The following is a 21,173-nucleotide window of genomic DNA, read 5'->3' on the forward strand; positions in this document are numbered from 1 at the left end:
GCGTCAAACAAGACGATTTATCAGAAGGATTTAGAGTTTGATGGAAGTTGGATGTTTTGAAGACGTCTGATGAGGCTCGCTGATGTTGATCATGAGGAAGAAATCCAGTAAACCTTCTTTGATTAGACACAGAAGATGAACAACTGTGTGTGTGTGTGTGTGTGTGTGTGTGTGTGTGTGTGTGTGTGTGTGTCTGTGTGTGTGTGTGAGAGAGAGATCACACTCTTCCTCACTTCATGCAGCTGTTCTTAATCCTGCGGGAGCTTCAATTGGATATCTGTGTGTGTGTGTGTGTGTGTGTGTGTGTGCATGCGCTCGCTCATGCATGCTGGTTGTTATGTCAGCCTCTGCATCCTGCGTTGTGCACAGCAGCATTATGGGACGGCAGGTCAAGCAGCGTGGCGGCGTCACAGACTCTCTCTCCGTTTATGTAAGAGTGTGAGTGAATCAGAGTCGGTGTGTGTGTGTGTGTGTGTGTGTGTGTGTGTGTGTGTGTGTGTGTGTGTGTGTGTGTGTGTGTGTGTGTGTGTTTGAGGGTGTGTGTGTGTGGGGGGGGTCTCATGTCAGTCAGAGAGAGAGTCGGTGAACAGGCTGCCGAGTTTCTCCGCACCGCCTGGCGTCCTCACCGTGTTCCCTCTGCGGCAGGACCTGGTCTCCACGGCAACATGTACCCGGAGGAGAGCGACGCGGTGAGTGCTGCTTCTTTATCTGCGGTCACAGAGAGCAGGCGGGACGCTCCGAAAACACCGAACCAGACGCTCGTACGTCCGTCGTGTCGGTACAGCTGCACGCTTGTTTTCTGCAGAGTCGGCATCCTGTCGTCGCCGAGCGACGCTCCGCACCTTAAACACGTCGCTCACACGGAGCAACTCCGTCCTTCAGGTTGCAGCTAAATCACGCCGACGTCCCTGAAGTTCATCCTGCAGCTTTTTGTTCGTGTCCGGAGAACCGATTGATAAAAACAATGCAGCCACTTTAGTTTTTCTCTGTGTGACTGTGGGATCAGGAGGGAGGAGATAGGAGGAGAGGGAGGAGGAGGGAGGAGGAGGAGGGAGGAGCGGGTTGCTCGGCGGTGTGTTTTGAAGCGGTGATGGCATGCGACGGGATCGCTGAGCGCTCGCCGCTCTTCGTTACATAAGCGGCTACGTCAGGTTTGTTTGGACAGCTGGCTGGTGAGACGAGCTGGAGGAGGACGCTTTAAATACACTCCTGTTTGTTTGGAGTGACGAGTGAACCGGCTGCAAACTTCACTCTGTAACATCATGAGCAGTAGTTTTATTATTCTATCAGTTATTCAGTCCCTCCAGGATTTCAGACGGGTTTTTTTGTGATTGTTTTTGATCAATTTTGCGGCCGAATTTTTTTGTGTAAAATTGCTGGAATTAGAAAAAAAAAAAGAAGAAAAACGAGATTTATTTTTTTAAGCACCACCTGATAAAGTAATAAATCTATAATCACTTCCTGTTTTAATAACCCTGCTGCACATCACGGGAATATTTTATTTCTGATCTTTTTTTATGTATTTATTGAACTTGGAGAACCGTGGAGATAAAAGGTCCTAAAAGGTCCTAAAAGCTGCGTATGTTTCCAGAACAGAGTGTCTGTGACTGGAATATAGAAACAAGGACGACATCAGCTGTCAAAATAAGAGCTTTAGATGCTGTTTAATTCATGTTCATTCAACACATAGACCTGCTGGATGAAACCAACAAAGAGACGTCTCTGACAACTGGACGTGTGGACAAAACTCATTTAACATCCAGTAATATGGAATCACTTCCTTTGATCACAAACATTTAATCACATCGTTTTATTCTCGTTCTAGTTCTAGTTTTATTTGGTGATGAAAACAGGAGCCTTTCTGTTATTTTGATTAATAAAAGACTTGCTTTATGTCGTTAATATTTTCAGAACAGATTCTGATGACGTTTTTTGCCGAAAAATCACGTGAATTTCAATAAATTTACAAGCTCCCGCAAATATTGTTGAGTTTGCTTGAATTTGCGTTAATTATTGCGATCTCCAGGATGGACTGGTTAGTCTTGTTTTTACTTTTTTACAAATCAGCAGCAGCAAAGTTTCCTTCCTTTTTATCCCTTTTATTTTATTTCCTGTAACGTTCCAGAAGAAATGTCCACCTCAGTATCCAGAGAAGCCGCTGCACTCTCCAACCTGACGGCCGGATATCGATGCAGGTTTTTATATCCCGGCGCTGCTCGTGTGTGCCGAAGCACCGTAATACCTCGCTCTCCTGTCTGTGTGCACTTCGCCCTCCGAGCGGCTCGGACTCGGAGATGATTAACTCGGCGGCAGGAGAACAGGAGAACTTCTGATCTGATTGTTCTGACGCTCCTCTTCGAGGAGGAGCTGAACTCTCACCACTGAAACGTCCAGGAGGTCACGTGACCACATTTTGTGCAAAACTTTAGCAAAATTGCTTTAGTATTGAAGATTCATCTGGGATGAGATTCAGATTCGATCTTTACCCTCTTTATTTTGTGTCCATGTCATTATTACCATGAGGCTGATTGACAGCTGGTTTTTCTGAAAGCAGAGAACGTGTGTTGGAGCTGTTTGTCGGTCTGTGGACATGAATGCAGTCGGTCCGGTTCTCCCTGCAGCTTCCACTGGCTTCCTCGCACGTCGCCGGGTCGCTGCATCTTTTAACCCTCCTGCGAGGCTCTGCTGTAAAGAGGTCAGAGGTCAGCGGATAAAGAAGCCAGCGATATGACGCGGTTGTGGATCGATGGTGGGATGATCCCAGCTTAAGCTTCGTTCCAGCGCCGGAAACCTTCTGTGTTTTTCATAGTAAACAAACCTCTGCTTACGTATATGTCATCATCAGCTCGTGCACACGCTTGTGCACACGCTTGTGCACTGATGTGAATAATGAAACCGAAGGATGTTTTACTGTCATCTAACCTTCCTCCTGTTCCAGCGGTTCTTCGTAGCTCACGGCCTTTTTATTTGTAGTTGGATCCTAAATGACTTCGCTCGTGTCGAGGCAGGTGTTTGCTGAGTGGCCTCATGGCAGCCTGCCGTGTTGTAACAGCTCCAGATTCAAATCAGATGATTCAGGCTAATGTGCTGTTTATGTTATCAGGATATAATAATCCTGTTAATTCTCATTCTCTAGATTATTTGATTATTTATGGGCCTCAAATGTCCACAAACTGAGCAGAGAAGTTGAACTACGATCAGAATCCATACGATTGGCTGAGTGCCGATCACATGACTTTCCCAGCATGCACCGGGACAACAAACTAATGCATCATTGGGATTTTACAGCGTTTTCACTGTTTCCAAACATTACTGTTGAATGTAGTTTGACTTTAAGTGATGCTGGTATGTGATTGGTGGGATTCAGCACCAAGTGGTGATTATAAACTGTCATGAAAAATATAACCTCTTAAAAAGTTTTAAATTCCCATTTTAACATTAAAGCCTCATTAATTTGGTTCAATTTGTCTTTTAATAATCTGAAGGTTTTAGTTGGATTGATGTTTTTTTTTTATGATCATTTTGCGCTGATAATTAAAATCAAGAGGTTAAAGTTAGAGAGGATTTTCCAATAACCTGCATGTGTTTCATTGAAAAGGTTGAGACGTCTGTGGATGTGAAATCCAGATTCACGTCAGTATTGTAATCGGGATACGTCGGTCCTGTTCTCTGCGGACGCTTCTCACAGATCCCAGATCAGCGATAAAAGAACAAACGGTCGGAGCGGCCGAGGCGTTCTGTCACTTTAATGTCAGCTCATCTCCTGCTGGATAAAAGCTCCTTAACTTCCTGTTCAGACCGCTGCCCCGCGGTAACTCCATTCAGATTAGATTAGTAGATTATTCTCAGAGACTCGCCCGCCTCCTCCTCCTCCTCCTCCGACTGGTTTGACGTGAACAAAGAACCAGAACCAGAAATACAGGTTGAGGCCTGCTGAATGAGCTGTTGGTCTGAAAGGAGACCAGAAACAAGGAAAGTTGGAGTTTTATTCTGAATACAAAGTGAGATCACACAAAGCTTTCCTGTTGTCTGTCAGTTTCACAATGAAATTAAAGACAAACTCCGTCGGCCCGACCAGAAGCTCTGCAGCTCGGCTCTCAGCCCGGCTGGAGATAACCACACCAACAGTCCTGCAGCCGACGGGACGCCGTCACAACAAAACACATCACTCGTTTTTATTACTTCTCTAAAACTGAGATTTGATGTCGCGACGCGAACGAGAGAAACGTGAAGAGAAGACGACGGCCGCTCAAAGTTTTAAAAGGAACTTAAATACTTCAGAGATGATCGAATAGTATTTTTGCCCGTCCTTAGTAGGATATTGTATAAAATGAGGAGTCGAGTATTTACTCAATGACATTTGGTTTAAATGTCGAGTAAGTTCACAAAAAGGACAAAACTTTAAAAGCAGGAAAAGACCACATTTTGTCCAAATCAGAATATCAGTTTCATCCGAGTCATTGTCCGAGCTGCAGAAGGTCAGTCTGGCCTTTTGATGCTTCACACAGTCGTTATACAGCGTTTCAGGGAGGGAAGAGAATAAATAGGAGGAAGTGGTCGGAGCAGATTCGCTGCAAAAATATGCATGAAATTAAATTCTCAATTAAAGGTCCCGTGTTGTATAAAATAATGATGAAGCAGGTCTAGATGACATAAATACTGCGTGTTTATAAAGTTGGACGTAGCTTTTAGGTGTGAAACGTGAGGCCAATGTTAAAGTGCAATACCACTCGTACCATGTTTGGAGGCATGTCTGTTTGATTGACAGGCCTCGGGTGCAGTCAGGTTTCCTCTGTAGGTGGGCGGAGCATAGTGTCCTCAAGTTCACCGCTCGCTCCGCCCCAGCTCGTCCAAATATGGTCACAAGACGGCGACGACCAAAACACCAAACTCGGTTGTCATTTGGACAAAAACGCTCCCAGCCAACCGTACCATTTGGACTTCCTGTAAGTTTGTGATGTCACAAACTCAAGCTTATGTCACATGTCCTGCTGTCCAACCTTTAATGAGGAAGAAAACACTGAGTGGACGTTCTGTCCTGGAGTTGATAAGCTACGAGACAGAAGAAACCCTGTAGTTGGCCTGGGGGGCTGTCACTCAGGAAAGAGTCAGCCAATCAGAGGAGAGGGTTACTGATGTCAATAAGTTTTAAAGAGACAGACACAGAACAGGCTGTTGTTGGCAGCTTTTTAACGCTTTTATATATAGTAGCTGACACCGATGCAGTTTGTTTGTTAAAATAATGTGTGAATTAGGAATCAAACCTTATTTTCATAAATAAGCTTGTGTGAAATATAGCAGTGTTTTTAACTTTAAATATCTTTAATCAAATGGCTCCTGAATCCTTCTTTTATTTGGATATCGCAGTACTTTCTTTGTCAGCCTCATTTTTTTACACACAACTTTCTGTCCAAAAGGAGAAGTCCTGACACGCTGCAGGATGACTCGGATCAGCCTTAGCTGGGGGGGGGATCTCTCTCTTCCTGCCTCCTCTTCCTCATACCTGCCCTTTACCCTCCTCCTCCTCCTCCTCCTCCTCCTGCTGCAGAAAGATGTTGAGGCATGCGTTCTCCTCTCTGTAGCTGCAGGAGGTGAAAAAGTCTTCGTGTCCACATTCCTGGCGGTATGCAGAGACACGTCGACACACGACAGCCGAGCTGTGGAAGACGCTCGAGAAAGGAGAGATTCAAAATACGTCTGGTCGTATCTTTGCTCTGATTGGCTGCAGTTGTTTCCCATTATTTCCTCGTTACTCTCCACCTATGGCTACTCGGCGTTGTTGACCTTGTAGGAGGACTGTGGAGGGAGTGTTATCGAGCTTAATTACACTCTTAGCTTTTCTAATTGCTCCGTCATTTTCTGCTCGGCTTTCCCGTCTCGACCGTCATCGCCCTCTTTACTTCACTGCAGGGAATTGTTTTCCAAACACAAGTTTACTTTGGATTTACACAAGATGATTATTCTCCTTTTTTTTTTTATTTAGCTGCTGCTTATTGTCTCATTTAAAAAAAAAAAAAAAAAATTAAATCAGGAAATAATATAATATGCACACAGAAATTTTCCAGAATGTAAGTGGATGTCTTGTTTTGTCTGAGCAGCAGTTTTAAAACCCAAACGTATTCATTTTATAATGATATAAAAAAATAAGAAGTAGTAATCTCCTAATTGAAAAATCTAGAACCAGTCAATTTAGACATTTAAATCAAAATATTTGATTGCTCCTTTAATATGATGTATTTGCTGTTAAAACAGAAGTTTTTTTTAGACTTTGTTTCAGCCTGAGGTCACCACTGAGGAGTTTCACACGAATCCAGATGTTCAAGTGATAATTTCAAGGTTTCAAAGGGAAAAAGTGAATTCATAAAGACTTTATTTAACGAGCGTGACCCTCTGATTGTGTCTCTACACTAACAGTGCAGTTCGAGTATGAGAGAGAAATCTGTCCTTTCTAAATAAAGCCGAACTGGGTCCATCGGTGAGGACGTCCTACTTACAGCTCGGTCCAGCTGAACCTCCAACCGGAGACGCAGAGACATCGATGACCAGAGGAATAAAAATCAAAGTTAAAATACTCATATTTCATATAAAGCTGCTTCATCTTGTGCCAAATGTTCATGAAGCCCCAGAAGGAGAAATCTGTACTTGTTTTACCTTCTTCCAGGTTATTTCCTGGTCAGTGGAGGACGTGATCAGCTGTTCCACTAAAACCTCATAAGAGCTGGAGGAAGCTGTAACTATGGTAACTATAGTAACTATCGTAACTATGGTAACTATAGTAACTATAGTAACTCGTAACTATGGTAACTATAGTAACTCGTAACTATGATAACTATCGCAACTATGGTAACTATGGTAACCATCGTAACTATCGTGACTATGGTAACTATCGTGACTATGGTAACTATCGTAAATATAGTAACTCGTAACTATCGCAACTATCGCAACTATAGTAACTATCGTAACTATAGTAATTATCGTAACTATAGTTTGACTCCACGTCTTTTGTCCCAAGAGGTTCCCGACTTGTTTGTCTCCGGTCAGGTGTCTCTCCTTCACGAGAAGACGTTCGGTTTCTTTCTGTCGCCGATCGAACTGAATTTGGACTCGAAGACGTCGCTGGCTGTTTATAAAAATCAGTCGACTGCAGTGGAAACCAGGAGGAGTTCTCTGATGTGACATGAACTGAATGTGCCCGAGTCCACAGAGGGAGTACACACACACACACACACACACACACACACACACACACACACACACACACACACACACACACACACACACACACACACACACACACACACACACACACACACACACACACACACACACACATACACACACTCTCTCACACACACACACACACACACACACACACACACACACACACACACACACACACACACACACACACACACACTGCCATCTGCCTCATTGCTCTCAGAGCCCATCGGAGCTCGTGTGCATCATGTGTGACACTGCGAGGTGATTAAAAGATGTTTACAGTCGGTTCCTCAGAAGTTCAACCTGACCTCAGTAACACCTTTACCTGTAGGAGGATTGTGATTGGTCCGACGGCCTGCAGGTGTTCTCTCTCCTCAGACTTTTGGGTGGGAAATGTCAGAAAATATGTGTTGAATTTGTTGTTAAAAGTAATAATACTAAATAATCCAAGCCCTTTAAAATACTGATGATAATTAACTTCTGTTGTATCAAAACTTCTTTTGTCAGAACCACAAACTGTTTCCAAAAGAGTTCGTAGCTTCAGATCTGTAAAATGGTTCCGATGCAGAAGTGTCTTCAGCTGCAATACCAGCGAGTGCCACTAGAGCTGCAGAGTAGCGGGCAACTGACCAGAAGTTCACAGGTTCAAATCAGCTGGGAGAAATGTGGGTTAAAATTTAAATCAAACATCATCACTCTGCCCTTGAGCAAGGCGTTTAAAGCCCAGCTGTGTTGATGAAGTTAGACTCAGCAGTGGGAGGCTGCCGCTCCCTCCGGCCTCACGGTTCATTTCATCGATGTACAAAAAGCTGCAGACGGTTTAAATAAAGGCACTCAGGAAGTGTTCATAAAGCTCTCCGTTCAGGAGCAGGTGCTGCGAACAGGTGCTGCACCTGCAGCCATGTGTTGTGACTGCGGTGAGTCTCTGTATCTTCTTCACATCTTCATCCTCCTCAGCTGCTCAGCAGATTAGATCCGTCAGCTGTGATTCAGACGTGTCTGAGAGGCAGCACACAACCTCGTCTCCAAAAAGGTTGGGTGGTAGCAAGACCAGAATGTGATGATTCGTAACCATGGAAACTTGTATTTAATTGCAAATGGACCAAAAGACAAGAAATTGTGTTTATTGAAAAATATCTGCTCATTTTGAATCTGAAGGCAGCAACACATCTAAAAAAAAAAAAAAGTTGTGACAGGATCAACAAAAGACTGGAAAAGTTGTGTAACGCTAAAAACAATAACATTTCAACATTCGATATGTTGTCTTTGGTCTAGTTTCAATTAAATGTGAGTTTACATAATTTGTAAATCATCACATTCTGTTTTCATTTACATTTTATTTTACGTCACTAGTGTTTAGTGTTTTGGAAACAGGTTTGTTAGACTGAAACAAAACTCCTTTCCTCATGATATCCTTTTTTTATTTTTTTTTACCTCCAGCTGAAGGATTTTACATGAACCTTTTTCTAACCTGTAAAAACATAAACATTCCCTCCCGGGTTTAAAATAGTCTCTGAAGACGAAGTGACTCTTATAAAGCGTTGTGACCCGGCAGCAGGTTTTATTTCTGTGTGATAACAACATGAAACGCTGAGAGCATCGTCTGGCACGCAGTGTGTTGTGTGATCACAACTGTCCCCCTGCTGCCCTCTTACATAACACACACACACACACACACACACACACACACACACACACACACACACACACACACACACCTGTGCGTATAATGCCAGCTGGCCTCGTGGCCCCCTGCAGAGTTAGCACCGTTAGCTGCTCCTCGCTGCTCTCTGCTTCTTCAAAAAAATAAACAAAACATAAGACAACACAGACACATTTAATGCTGAGTCACCTCCGTAAATATTATGCAGCCGTTTTTAGAGTTTATTATAAAACTCACCGACCGCAGTGATAAACACACAAACACCGACAGCGGTCGTTGATTCTGAACGTCCGTTTCAGCTCTTACAATCCGATCATTTGGTCTTTTTCTTCTTTTATATCACTGTAAACTGAATATGTTAAAATATTGTTATAAATATCAACAAACGATGAGTTGATGCAACAGAAACCTCAGATGTTCTCTGGTTTCAGTCAGTTAAATATGAGGACGGTGAAATGAGCGACTTCAGGATAAAAGAAGTTGGTATTAACATTGGATCATCTTTTATTGAATCATCTGATCCTTCTAGTTTTTGATTAATGTCAGTTTTCAGGTAAATAATCCAATAAATCATCTTTTGCATTTGCATCAGAATATTGTTTGCAAATCAAGTCAACGTGCACCAAATGCATATTAATCATCAAAAGTGTTGCTGGGGATTTAATTTCTATTTCAGAAACAGTAATAAAGTGTTTCAGGCGTGTCTGTGGTTTCACCAGCGGTGGTTGTGTAACCTTCCTGGGAGGTGCCGGTGTTTGGAGGCCTTCTCCTTCCTTATTACCGTCTCCATTACTAACACAAGCTCGCCGCTCTGCTGGACGCCTGCTTCCCCAGCTGAAGGCCGTCCACTGTCTCACTGTCTCACCGTCCCACCGGGACGGTTTTACATTCAGTCAGTACGTTTTGGTGTTTTAGTGTTTCTGCTTCGCTCTCTGTGGACTTCTGTTCTTTTAGTCTGATGTTCCCACCGAGTGTCTTAAGATCTACAGCAGATATGAAAACGGACTGAATAAATCTAAAAACTTAAAAGCCAACACGTCAAAATGCAGAAAAAAACAGATGATAAATTTCCAGACAGGAAACGAGACGAGGTTTCTGTTTGTGACGTCATCGTATGAGGAAAGACGTTGTGGACGTTCTCCAGGTGTGACTCTCTCCTCTTCCTCGTTTCCATCTCACTTCCTACCTCAACTCTCTGCTTATTATCCCAAATCCAGATCCAGATCTTCACGTCGCACCAAAGTACCAGAAACTTTTCAGACGGCGTCCGACAGATGAAACGACATTCAGCTGCTGGAAATGACGTGAAGATTAAAGTCGGCATTTAAAATAGAAGTGATTCCCGTTCCAGTGATTATGACTAAAGGTTTCCTCCCTGAATGTGAATGAGGTGGTTTTACCGCGTCGTCCTCGGTGTGTTTGTGCCTCATCAGCTGCTGCCGCACCCACAGAGGCAAATATTAAGAAACATGCGTGTGTTATGTAACACGGCAGTAAACGTGAAGCTCTGCAGGGAGTCTAAGAACTGACGGAGATGTTGTTCTCTGTGTTTGTGGACATGTGGGAACCTGTAAACACACACACACACACACACACACACACACACACACACACACACACCACACCACACACACGCACCACACACACGTGTGTGTGTGTTGTGCTTCATGGTCCTGCTGCCTGCAGGTATGCAGCAGAGCAGGTTCATCTGGCAAACAGAAAGCCCCGCCTCCTCCTCCTCTTCCTCTTCTTCTTCCTCCTCTTCCTATTCTTCTTCCTCCTCCTCTTCCTCTTCTTCCTCCTCTTCTTCTTCTTCTTCTTCTTCCCTCTTCTTCTTCCTCCTCTTCCTCTTCTTCTTCCTCCTCCTCCTCATTGTCCTGCTGCCACCTAAAGGAAGCTGCAGCTCTCACCTGTGATTCTCTCTTCTGTTTCTGCAGCTTAAACATGAAGTCAACATGCACAAAGATGCAAATATTCAGTTTGAATTATTCTTATTATTTAATAATCTGTTCATTTCTGTCATTAAACATTTAATACAATTCCAGAAAAAAATATAATGTTCAAAAGTTAAAGGTGTTTGGGGCAAACAGCAGCTTCAACCTATTAATGTCCCGCAATGCTTTCAGAGCTCGCTATGAATATAGTGGATCCGGTGTGGATCTGGTGGATCAGTTGGTCAGGGTGGATCCGGTGTGGATCCGGTGGATCAGTTGGTCAGGGTGGATCCGGTGGTCAGGGTGGATCCGGTGGTCAGGGTGGATCCGGTGTGGATCCGGTGGATCAGTTGGTCAGGGTGGATCCGGTGTGGATCCGGTGGTCAGGGTGGATCCGGTGGATCAGTTGGTCAGGGTGGATCCGGTGTGGATCCGGTGGTCAGGGTGGATCCGGTGTGGATCCGGTGGTCGGTCTGTTCACCAGATATCCAGCTGCTCACCAACATTCGGCCTTCTAATGGACTCAAGAGGCTCCCGGTGCATCTTTAATGAGCCGAGCTGGCAGACAAGACTTTCAGTTACGTCAGAGGTGTGTTTGAGGGACGTAGGACATCTCGCCGCTCTCACTAGAGGATTATTTTGATCCTTTTTACAACCTCAGGCCAAATAAACTGCTGCTTTGCAGTTGCATCCATTTTGTTAGTTGTATCTTCTTGATAAATGAAATCAGTTTATCAGGTGAGAATCTGAGATGTTTGGCACACGTCCAGTCGTATGTTTAATAATCCTAAACATGTGGATGCTGCCCCGTGTGGCTGCCCTGCGTCCTGCAGGGAGAACACAGATGTTTTCTGTCTGGGTTCAGATCCTCCAGAGGAAGTGGTGGTTTTGTGGCCGACCCTGCAGCGGATTCCCACTTTCTTTAGCGCTGACTGTGACGACCAGGACTTCCTCCTCCGACAGATCTGTGCACCAAAAAAAGAAAATCACACGTCGACTCGGTGTCGTGCAGGAAGATCTCAGCCGGCGTGTCGGCAGCGGCGCTCGCTGTCTGCAGCTTCGTTACGAATAAACGGACGACGGCGATGATCCCTCTCAGGAGGAGCTTTTTTCAAGTCGTCTCTCTACACCAGGAGGACGACGACGTGTTTACTAGCTGTTCACCGCCAGAGGTAACACCTTAAACATCTTTATTTTATTGGAGCATTGCAGTGTTTCTGGTCAAAGCAAACTTTTATTTTGAAAATCCAGCGATTTTTACTTGATGAAACTTCCAAAAGAAAGTTTCCCAGTTTCAGCTGCAGCGAATAAAGCAGCGAAACACGTGTTGCTGTGATACCGACTGACTGACCGTCGCACTTCCTGCAGCGTGCTGATTATTTCGTCCCCCCGGGGACCTCCAGCTGTTTGCTGCTGCAGATTTCATCCCTATTGATCAGAGCGGGTCTGTTATTATTTATGACCCTCTCGCTGTTCTTTGTAATACTGGCATGAAATAATGACGGCCAGCTGCCCGCTGAGCGGATCAGTCGGGGGTCAGAGGTTTGAAAGATGCTGTCGGTACCGATGTTCTCGTTTCATCCAACACAAACTTTGTTTTGTATTTATTAATATAATAATCATTAATGACATGTGAAGTCCTGTTTTGCTGGTTCGGGTTTCCTGTCCTCTGTGGTGCGTTTGAGACCTGATTTGTCGCGTGTTGAAAGGAAACGATGGAAAGTGACGGGTTAAATCTCAAATCTCTCCTTTTTCATAAATGAACCTGCAGTTATCTTCATCCTGAAGTTCAATCATAATTTCCAGCTAATTAAAAACGAATTATTCAGTTCGACCTCTTAATCATCAACTTTTCTCCGTTTGCAGCTGATGATGGACGAACTGTCCTCGACTCACTTTCACTTCCTGATTCCTAATAGACCGGATCTCATATAACAGCAGGAACTTCCTTCCTCATATCTTCCTCCTCCTTTTCCTCCTCCTTTCAGTCCTCTCCATGTTCATTAAAGCGCGCGAAGAGACGATGTGTTGGTGTCAGGGAGGTGTTTGACGGAGGCTCGGTTCTGGTCGGAGGTGTTTGACGGAGGCTCGGTTCTGGTCGGAGGTGTTTGACGGAGGCTCGGTTCTGGTCGGAGGTGTTTGACGGAGGCTCGGTTCTGGTCGGAGGTGTTTGACGGAGGCTCGGTTCTGGTCGGAGGTGTTTGACGGAGGCTCGGTTCTGGTCGGAGGTGTTTCAGATGAAACCGTCCGCCAGCTGCTGATCTGTGAATTTCCTGCATCACTGCAATTCGCTCGCTGATTTTAAAGCGTTTGTCTCCGTTTCTTGTTCCTCCTCAGACGGTGTCCTCGTCCGGGCCGGGCCGCTCCGAGTCGCCCGTCTACACCAACCTGCAGGAGCTGAAGATCACCGGGACCCACCAGCCCCCGCCGCCCAGCGGCTCCCCGCTGCACGAGCTCGGCGACTGGGAGACCTACAAGGACCAGAACGGACGCCACTTCTACTACAACCGCTCCACCCAAGAGAGGACGTGGAAGCCGCCTCGGACCCGAGACACCAGCACCGGCAGCTCCCGGGGGGAGAGCTCCGAGGTACCGGCCGGGTTCTGGACACAAACCTTCACATCTGTCTTTAGATCATATTTGCCGGATAACTCGGCGCAGGTCAAAGGTCAAAGTGGGAGGAGACTTTTAGTAAACGTGACAGGAAGTGGATCCTCCGTCAAAACAACTTATGATCCAGCGTAGTATGAACAAGCCATTTAAAGATTGCAGGCGGTTTCACTCCTTCAGAGAAAGTTAACACTTCCTGAATTTCAAATTAAAAGCCTCCTGTTTCATTAGACAAAAAAAACTTTCGCTTTTTTTGACAAGGCATTTATTTTGAAACAGGAAGTTGTGGGGACAATAACAAGAACACGAGACAATAAATCAGAACAACCAGATTATATTGTTGATGGAAATTTACATTATTGATTTGGATTTAAATTTGAATTATCAGACGAAATACATTTGGTTTTGCAGCACCAGATCTGAGTATCTCAGTTTCACACCACGAGCCCCAATCTTTTGGGCGTCCTGTCAGATTTTGAGTCGTCCTCCGTTTCATGTAGCTGCACCACACTGCCACCTACAGGCAGGAAGCAGCCGTCCCTTCATTTGTTGTGTGCAGAACTCTCCTTCAGATCCAACCGAATGCAGCATGACTAGTTTTTCTCGGGGTTCTCTGCGTATGAATCTGGTGTCGGGATTTCTGATCATTTCCTGGTTTCTGGGTGCATGACTGTCCTGGTGAAGAACATCTGTCTCTCTGTCTCTTCCTGCTGACGGTAGACCACTCCTCTGTCGCTCTCGCCGTCTTTCCTTCCCTTCCTCTCGCTCTCCATCGGCCGGGTCCAGCCTCTGTCGTCGGAGGACGCCTGCTTCAGCGCCTACTCCAGCCAGTCCGACAGCCTGTACGGCTCGCCGCCGCGCGGCTGGTCGGAGGAGACGGACGAGCACGGCCACACGCTGTACGTCAGCGACTACACCAACGAGAAGGTACCGGCCGCTCGGGGCTCGCCGGACGGGTCCGGACTGCGCTGGTTCCTGCATGACTCACATTTTCCCTCCACACTCACAAACACACTTATTTTATCTGTTCGTATCCATCGTTTGCTTTTGGTGATAAAATGTAATCGTCGGGACTCACTGGGTTGTTTCTCCTCTTTGTGCCTCCAGTGGTTGAAACACGTGGACAAGCAGGGACGACCTTATTACTACAGCGCCGACGGCTCCAGGTCCGAGTGGGAGCTGCCGAAGGTGTGCTTTAATACGGAGGGTTAAAGCACACTTTAAAAACATTTAAACTCAAAATAAACTGATGTGACACTGAAACTCAGTGAAAGTCAGTTTGTTGGTTTTTAAATGATGGATTTCGCATTTTCTTTGCTGGTGAATAAATTGTAAAAATAGATCTCTCCATTAAGTTGCTACAATCAAATTACTTTTTGATTGAATGAGACGAGTAAGAAAAAAATCTCAGTTCAGACTCATCATTCTTTTTTGTTGTCGATTAATTGACATAAATATTTACTATTTGTCATATTTATTCCGCCACATTTTTGACACCCGCTTTCATTAAAAACTGGATTGGAAATATCGTGCAAAACTTTGCAAATTCGTTTTTTGTGAAATTCTGGCTCAGTCATCACTAATAATTTGCTGAACGTTTCTCCGTTCCCGCCTGCAGTACAACCTCTCGCCTCCGCAGCCGTCCGGAGACGCTCCAAAGAGTCGCAGTCTGGACAGGAGACACGTGGAGCCCATCGTCCTCACCAAGTGGAGACACAGCGCCTACGTCCAGGAGCCCAACGACAAGGTGGGGAACTCCAGTCCGTAAAACTCACATCAGCGTTGGATCCTCCATCGTCCGAGTCCTCCGCACCTGTCCGCGTCCTCTGTGTTCGTTCAGACTCACATGCTGCTGTTGTCTCGTGTGTTCACCTGTCGGTGGTTCAACCAGTCCAGATTTTCAGGTGTAGGCTGATTTGCTTTTCCAGCGGCTGTTAAAAACCAGGCGTTTCCGCGCCAGCTCCGCCCGCCTCCACCCGTACAAACAGCAAGTCAGTAGCCGGTCAGACCGACCAATCAGGGGCCTCTCCCGTAATCTGAGCACCCAATCAGGCTGCATGACGGAAATCACCGTTAAATCATTTGATTGAATCGTTTCACCATAAAACATTCAGGACTTTTATTACAATCAGTGATGATTTATCTTTAAAAATGATTGATTACGTGAAACATGAAGAAATACTGTCCCTGCATCTTCATTAATAATCCATCTGTACACACCGACGCTCTCTGCAGCATAATCATCTGACTGCTAATCAGTCCCTCCAGAATTTAATTTTTTGTGATTGTTTTTGATCAAAAATGTTTGATTTTGCATCTGATTTTCTTAAAAAATTTCGATGTAATTTCTGGAGTTTTAAGTGAGTTTTTTGCGTAAAATTGCAGGAATTTTTATGAAGAACTCCCTGATGGAGGAATGCTGCAGATCACGGAAATATTTTATTTCTGATCTTTTTTTATATATTTATTGAACTTGGAGAACCGTTGAGATAAAAGGTCCTAAAAGGTCCTAAAAGCTGCGTATGTTTCCAGAACAGACCGTCTGTGACTGGAATATAGAAACAAGGACGACATCAGCTGTCAAAATAAGAGCTTTAGATGCTGTTTAATTCATGTTCATTCAACACATAGACCTGCTGGATGAAACAAACAAAGAGACGTCTCTGACAACTGGACGTGTGGACAAAACTCATTTAACATCCAGTAATATGGAATCACTTCCTCTGATCACAAACATTTAATCACATCGTTTTATTGTGAAGAACACATTTCCCACAAACTCACCACTTCCATTTTATTGTTTTGTTTTAATGAGGAGATGAGAGGAGAAGAGCCGTACTGACTTTTAATGAGTTATTTGTGTTAATGAAGTGAGTTTTTATGTTGTTAATATTTTCAGCAAAGATTTTGATGACAAATTTTTTTGCGAAAAAAATCGCATGACTTTAACAAATTGCAAGCTCCTGCAAATATTGCTTGTTTATAAATATATATTGCAGTTTGCTTGAATTTGTGTTAATTATTGCGATCACCAGTTCTCCAGGAGAGACTGGTTGATTTCCATCCCGCTGGTTCTGTGTCTCCTTCACCTCCCATCGTCCTCTCATTAACATTCCTCATGTGACCTTGTGTTTCTCATCTCCTCACCAGGACGCTCCTCTGGGCCTCCAGCCCCCCTCCCCTGACTCCGACTCCTGCCCTTCATCTCCCAAGCCCCCCGCCTCTGTTAGTACTCACTGCTTTGCTCACCGCCTCACCTCCTGACGGAGTCTAACCGGGTCTGACGGGGTCTAACGGAGTCTGACGGAGTCTAACGGGGTCTAACTGGGTCTAACCAGGTCTAATGGGGTCTGACGAAGTCTAACCGGGTCTAACCGGGTCTGACGGAGTCTAATGGGGTCTAACGGGGTCTGACGGAGTCTTATGGGGTCTAACCGGGTCTAACCAGGTCTAATGGGGTCTGACGAAGTCTAACCGGGTCTAACCGGGTCTGACGAAGTCTAACCGGGTCTAACGGGGTCTGACGGAGTCTTATGGGGTCTAACCAGGTCCAGCTGGGTCTAACCGGGTCTAACCAGGTCTAACGGGGTCTGACGGAGTCTAACGGGGTCTAACCGGGTCTAATCAGGTCTAACGGGGTCTGACGGAGTCTAATGGGGTCTAACCGGGTCTGACGGGGTCTAACAGGGTCTAACAGGGTCTGACGGAGTCTAATGGGGTCTAACCGGGTCTAACCGGGTCTGACGGAGTCTAATGGGGTCTAACCGGGTCTGACGGAGTCTAATGGGGTCTCACCAGGTCTAACCGGGTCTGACGGAGTCTAATGGGGTCTAACCAGGTCTGACGGAGTCTAATGGGGTCTAACCGGGTCTAACAGGGTCTGACGGAGTCTAATGGGGTCTAACCAGGTCTAACAGGGTCTGACGGAGTCTAATGGGGTCTAACCAGGTCTCAGACTGGGCAGTTTATCGCAGGGTTCCTACACAGGACACTAAATCATTTGAAATGGATTGCGTCACAACGTGATCCTCACTGTGAAAATAAAGTTTAAGAGATCCTGGATCTTGTGTAGGAAGACTGTTCACTGCTTTTTTTATTTTCAGTGTCAGAAGAAGTTGGTATAATTTTCCTTCCTGGATCTGACGATCCTCCACAACTCACCGACTAAATGCTGCACGAGCATCTTTATCTTCAACTCCTTCTAATTTATTTTAATCTCCTCACAGTGTTTAATCTCCTTCTTTCTTCAGAGGGAATAATGATAAAGAAATAATGTCTGTCCTCTGAGCTGAAGGCTGCTGTTGTCATGGTGACGGGGTGTTTGGTGGTGGCGGTGATGTTTAACAGACGCTTTTTGTTCATCGGGATGTGACAGCATCTTAATCCAGCTGCAGCTGTCAATCATAGTTTGAGTGACGTGTCTGTCATGTGATTTGTACTAATGCTGATTTTGTTCCCGTCTGCAGCCGTCTGAAAAGTGCGGACTCATGAACGTGACCAAGATCACCGAGAATGGAAAGAAAGTTCGGTGAGTCACACGGACTCTGAAGGTCGATGACATCATGGTGTGATATCACGCTGACTTTTTTTTTTAATTTTATTTTTAATATAGATTTCTTTATCTGTGCTTAAATATCCCGATTTTGTTTCTAATTTTGATGCATAAGATTGCTCTCTTTCAAAATAAAAGCATTTCCTGGCATATTTTTCCAGTGTCACCCTGCTGTGAAATATTTTCACTCATAAATCCAGCTGTCAGCTGATTTGTCTTTATTTAATTAAAAAAAAAAAAAAAGGAAAATTTGTAAAATGCATCAGTTAGATTTTGTCCGTTAGGTAGAATTTTTTTTTACCCATTTAAAGGATTTAAATAAACCTGATGCGTCTGGAAACTTTTAATAAATGACTTTAAATGCTGGTATAACAGACACATTTCAGTCATCACACTTAAAGTATTTCCGCCACGTGTTGCAGGAAGAACTGGACGTCCTCCTGGACCGTCCTCCAGGGCTCCACGCTGCTGTTTGCCAAAGGACAAGGAGGCGGGACGAGCTGGGTGAGTGACAGGAGGCTGATGCACGCTGGGTTTCCTGATCAATAAATCAATAACTTGGTTTTACTGTGTTCATGCAGTGCAGAAGTTTCTACGTTAAAGAGGAGTTTGGGTTGAAGTTTCTGTTCTCTGTCTATCAGCGACGCTCTTTTCTGATTGGCCGACTCTTTTCTGAATGACACATGCTCAGGCCAATCGCAGGTTTTCTTGTAGTTTATTAGCTCCCCGACAGAATGACCGCTCTCTGAGTCGTGCTGAAGGCCAATGTGTGACATCGGCATGAGTTTGTGACATCACATACTTACAGGAAGTCCAAACAGCACTTTTCCTGAATATGTACCGCTTATATTTCTCCGTGGAATGAGTGTTTATGGCAGCTAAACCTGATTTATATATATCTATATATATATTTTTTAAATGTATCTGAATTTATACAATGTGGGATTAATGTATATCCTCCCTCTCCACCGATCCAGTTTGGAGGCAGTCAGTCCAAACCGGAGTTCACGGTGGATCTGCGGGGCGGCTCGGTGGACTGGGCCTCCAAAGACAAGTCCAGCAAGAAGCACGTCATCGAGGTGAGGCGGACATCAAACTACATTCACTCTTTTAGTCCTTTTAATTCCACATTTTTTCAGTCTTTACTGTTCGGGTGTCGAAATGATACTCCTGTGTTCTCCTTTTTAAAAATCCACAAATATTCATTTTTAATTAAGGAAACATTTTTTAAATAGTGACTCAAACATTTTATATCTATTGTCAATATATTCAAAATGTTGTTTTTGATGATCAAACAAACTCTGAAAACGATTTAAAAAAAAAAAAGACGAGCTCGTCTCAGACTGGATGTTTAATACTGATCTGATATCAATATATGAAACTCTTAATGTAACAAATTCAAATATTGATTAAAGCTGCATATTTGTCTTCTTTGTCTCCGCCTGCAGCTGAAGACCCGGCAGGGCAGCGAGCTGCTGATCCAGTCCGAGAACGACGGCGTCATCAACGACTGGTTCCGAGCGCTGCAGGACACCATCAGCACGCACGTAAGGACCGACACGCACCACACGCGGGAGGAAACCGTCGTCAGGGAAACTAAACGTCTGTCACGATACGAAGAGATCAAATATTTAAAAACAACTTTACGCAGAGAGGAGTTTGAATAAAACTCTGCAGGTTCATGTTTTCATCTCCTGAGAGGTCAAAGGTTGCAGAGAGACTTTTACAGCCAGGTGTGTTTCATTCCTCTGTGTGTGTGTGTGTGTGTGTGTGTGTGTGTGTGTGTGTGTGTGTGTGTGTGTGTGTGTGTGTGTGTGTGTGTGTGTGTGTGTGTGTGTGTGTGTGTGTGTCAGGCTTGGGAGTCGGATGAGGCTATAGAGGAGGACATGCCCGAGTCGCCCGGCGTGGAGAAACATGACAAAGAGAAGGAACACAGAGACTCCAAGAAAGGGAGAGGTCTGAACATGTAACACACACACACACACACACACACACACACACACACACACACACACACACACACACACACACACACACACACACACACACACACACACACACACACACACACACACACACACACACACTGTGCTGCAGGTGAAAGGACAAAGGTCTTTTGGCTCCGACAGTTTGACTTGTTGTTCTATAAAACAGCAGCGTATCACTTTCTGTCCTCCAACACGACGAGCGGCCGCCATGGAGACCAGCGCTCTGAGGCGGGCGGTGGATAACGTCGTCCTGTCCCGTCTGTCCTTCGCAGCCATGAAGACCTCCACCAGCATGGACGCCTCGGAGAACAAGAAGACCCGACACAAGCTGAAGAAGTTCCTGACCCGCCGGCCGACGCTGCAGGCCGTCCGGGACAAAGGCTACATCAAAGGTACCCGGAGACACGATCAGCTCCGTCAGCTCCTTCAGCACCGTCAGCACCTCAGGGGTTAGAAAGAAAGATCAGGGAGCTTCCAGCATCAGAGTATTGGAACATGGAAACACGTGTTTTCAAGCTGTTTTAACCTCAAATAAGCTCCACTGACTTTATTTGGATGCAGCAGTTGTGTCTCGATTTCTTTCTCAACATAAAATATAAATAAAAACAATGTGATGATTTGCAAATCATGTAAACTCATATTTAATTGAAAATAGACCAAAGACAACAAATCAAATGTTGAAACTGAAAATTGTTATTATTTTGATAAATATAAACTCATTTTGAATTTTGATGGCAGCAACACGTCTTAAAACAAAGTTGTGACAGAGTCAACAAAAGATGGAAAAGTTGTGTAACGATAAAAAAACAAAAAACACCTGGTGGAACATCTGACAACTAAGTGAGTTACCATGGCAACGGATCGGTAACATGACTGGGTGTAAAAAGAGCATCCCAGAGAAGTAGAGTCTCTCAGCAGTAAAGATGGGGAGAGGTTCACCACTCTGAAAGACAGTGTTGGAAAATAGTTCAACAATCTCAGAATAATGTTCCTCAACGTAAAACTACAAAGAATTAGTGGATTTCATCGTCTACGGTTCATAAGATCATTAAAAGATTCCGAGAATCTGGAGAAATCTCTGAACACAAGGGACAAGGCTGGAAACCAATATTGGATGGTGGTGATCTTCGGGCCCTCAGGCAGCACTGCATTAAAAACACACTATTCTGGAGTGGAAATCACTGCATGGGCTCAGGAACACTTGT

General features: G+C 44.8%; 1 protein-coding gene across 6 annotated transcripts in view; it reads left to right on the forward strand.

Annotated features, from left to right (window-relative positions):
* Positions 1-21,173, forward strand: part of arhgap12a (Rho GTPase activating protein 12a) — a 33,643-nt gene that overhangs the window by 10,490 nt on the left and 1,980 nt on the right. Inside the window, exons 3-13 of one of the 6 annotated variants that reach the window (XM_069708872.1) lie at positions 13,156-13,407; positions 14,149-14,355; positions 14,536-14,616; positions 15,047-15,175; positions 16,579-16,653; positions 17,895-17,956; positions 18,403-18,484; positions 18,958-19,059; positions 19,429-19,527; positions 19,834-19,936; positions 20,241-20,360. In XM_069708872.1, coding sequence (XP_069564973.1) covers positions 13,156-13,407; positions 14,149-14,355; positions 14,536-14,616; positions 15,047-15,175; positions 16,579-16,653; positions 17,895-17,956; positions 18,403-18,484; positions 18,958-19,059; positions 19,429-19,527; positions 19,834-19,936; positions 20,241-20,360 — 1,312 coding nt within the window. The remainder of the gene's footprint in view (positions 1-13,155; positions 13,408-14,148; positions 14,356-14,535; positions 14,617-15,046; positions 15,176-16,578; positions 16,654-17,894; positions 17,957-18,402; positions 18,485-18,957; positions 19,060-19,428; positions 19,528-19,833; positions 19,937-20,240; positions 20,361-21,173) is intronic. The other 5 variants (XM_069708873.1, XM_069708874.1, XM_069708875.1 and 2 more) reach the window with 5 other exon arrangements.

Source organism: Brachyistius frenatus, unplaced genomic scaffold, assembly GCF_029030835.1.
Source record: "Brachyistius frenatus isolate BFR_SWC_R1_liver_20210118 unplaced genomic scaffold, ASM2903083v1 Contig_79, whole genome shotgun sequence".
Classification (NCBI taxonomy): domain Eukaryota; kingdom Metazoa; phylum Chordata; class Actinopteri; family Embiotocidae; genus Brachyistius; species Brachyistius frenatus.